This window comes from Apteryx rowi, unplaced genomic scaffold, assembly GCF_003343035.1.
Source record: "Apteryx rowi isolate R43461 unplaced genomic scaffold, aptRow1 scaffold_2645, whole genome shotgun sequence".
NCBI lineage: Eukaryota > Metazoa > Chordata > Aves > Apterygiformes > Apterygidae > Apteryx > Apteryx rowi.
The window spans coordinates 1,543-4,227 of NW_020449025.1; the positions used below are offsets into that span (position 1 = coordinate 1,543).

At 63.2% G+C, this 2,685-nt stretch overlaps 1 protein-coding gene across 1 annotated transcript in view; it reads right to left on the reverse strand.

The window, feature by feature from the left end:
• MVP (major vault protein) overlaps positions 1–2,353 on the reverse strand; it is a gene marked incomplete at both ends in the record, with an annotated part of 3,844 nt that extends 1,491 nt beyond the window's left edge. Inside the window, one exon of the mRNA XM_026067928.1 lies at positions 2,215–2,353. Within this exon, the coding sequence (XP_025923713.1) occupies positions 2,215–2,353 (139 nt within the window). The remainder of the gene's footprint in view (positions 1–2,214) is intronic.
• Positions 2,354–2,685: the final 332 nt, after the last annotated feature.

The following is a 2,685-nucleotide window of genomic DNA, read 5'->3' on the forward strand; positions in this document are numbered from 1 at the left end:
GGAACATCAGGGACATTGGGGACATTACGGGACATTAGGGACACGGGGCCTCGTCGAAGCTGAACGCGGCCGAGCAGATCACCCGGTTGGAGTTCTGGGGACAGCGGGGACATCGGGGACGTCGGGGACATCAGGGACGTTGGGGACATCAGGGACATCAGGGACGTTGGGGACATCAGGGATGTTGGGGACATTACGGGACATTATGGACATGGGGCCTCGTCGAAGCCGAACACGGCCGAGCAGATCACCCGGTTGGAGTTCTGGGGACAGCGGGGACGTCGGGGACATCGGGGACATTGGGGACATCGGGGACATTGGAAATACTGGGGGCATTGGGGACATCAGGGACGTTGGGGACGTCGGGGACATCGGGGACATGGGGCCTCGCTGAAGCTGAACAGGGCCGAGCAGATCACCCGGTTGGAGTTCTGGGGACATCAGGGGACACCAGGGAAGTTAGGGGACAGCAGGGACATCGGAGATGTTGGGGGCACTGAGGACACCACGGACATTAGGGCACATTGGGGACACAGGGACAGCAGGGGACACAGGGCCATTGGGACAGCGGGGACATGGTGGGGACAAGGGGACAAGGAGCAACACGGGGACACGCAGGAACGACACGGGCTGGCACAAGGCGTCGTGGGGGTGACGTGGGGACACGGGGGGTGACACGGGTGTGACACGCAGTGACACAGGATGACATGGGGTGACCTGGATGACATATGGTGACATAAGGTGGACACGCGATGACACGGGGTGACAAAAGATGACTCAAGGCTGACACGGGATGACATGAGGACACACGGGGTTGACACAGGGTGACGTGCAGTGACACGGGGTGACATGGGACAACACAGGGATGTCATGGGGGACATGGAGTGACACGGGGATGACACAGGATGACATGGGGATGACTTGAGGTGACACAGAGTAACCCCGGGTGACACGGGTTGACCCAGGGATGACCCAGGACAACATGGGGTGACATGGGGTGACACAAGGGGACACGGCGATGACATGTGGTGACACGGGATGACATGTGGTGACACAGGATGACAGCGGAATAATGTTGGGTGACGCGGGGACACCCGGGGATGACACGGGATGACGTGCAGCGACACGGAATGACGCAGGGCAACCTGGGGGTGACATGGGATGACCCGGGGGTGACAGGGGATGACCTGGGGATGACATGGGAGGACCTGGCAATGACAGGAGGTGCCAGATGACCTGGTGATGACACGGGATGATCTGGAGGTGGCATGGGATGACCCAGGGGTGACACGGGATGACCTAGCGGTGACACGGGATGACCTGGGGGTGACATGGGGTGCCAGGAGATGACCTGGCAATGACAGGGGACGACCTGGGGATGACGTGGGATGACCTGGGGGTGACACGGGTTGACCTAGGGGTGACACGGGATGACCTGGCAATGACATGGGATGACCTGGTGATGACACGGGATGACCTGGAGGTGACATGGGATGACCTAGCGATGACATGGGATGACCTGAGGGTGACATGGGTTGACCTAAGGGTGACATGGGATGACCTGGCAATGACACGGGATGACCTGGGGGTGACACRGGATGATCTGGCAATGATATGGGATGACATGGGGGTGACATGGGATGACCTGGGGGTGACACGGGTTGACCTGAGGGGGACACAGGTTGACCTAGGGGGGACACGGGATGACCTGGCGATGACATGGGATGACCTAGGGGTGACACAGGTTGACCTAGGGATGACATGGGATGACCTAGCGACGACATGGGTTGACCTGGGGGTGACACGGGTTGACCTGGCGGTGACACGGATTGACCTGGGGGTGACACGGGATGACCTGGTGATGACACGGGGTGCCAGAAGATGACCTGGCAATGACATGGGATGACCTGGGGGTGACACGTGTTGACCTAGGGGTGACACGGGATGACCTAGTGACGACATGGGTTGACCTGGGGGTGACACGGGATGACCTAGGGGTGACATGGGATGACCTAGTGATGACACGGGATGACCTGGTGATGACATGTGATGACCTGAGGGCGACACAGGATGACCTGGGGGTGACACGGGGCGCCGGGAGACGACGCGGAGACCCGCGGCCGTGCCGCGCCGCGGCCGGGAGGAGGCGGGAGGCCCCGGGGGGGTGACACGGGGTGACGCGCGGTGACACACGGTGACGGGACACGACGTCACCTTGTGGAAGTCGTCGAAGGAGACGGCGGCGACGGCGCCGCGCACGCGGGACGCCAGGGCCTTGCAGGCGTCACCCACGAAGTCGGGGACGCTGAAGAGGCGGCCCAGCTCCTCCGGTGACTCCGGCACCTCGAAGTGCCTGYGGGGGGCGGGGCCTCAGTGTCCCCGCCCCCTCCGCGCCACGGGGCCACGCCCCCATCACCCACCAGGCCCCGCCCCCCTTTTTCCTGCTCCTTCTCCTTCCCGTCCTTTGCAGCGGTAAGAGCTCCTACGGCCACCCCAGGCCACGCCCCCTTCTCCCCTGGCCACGCCCCCTTCTCCCCTGGCCACGCCCACCACCAAGACACGCCCCACTGCCAGGGCACGCCCCCCCCTTTCCTGCCCCTTCCCCTGCCAGGCTCGGCCCCCTTTGAGGAAGCCAGAGCGGAATCCCCTGGCCACGCCCCCTTCCACCTAGCCACGCCCCCTTCC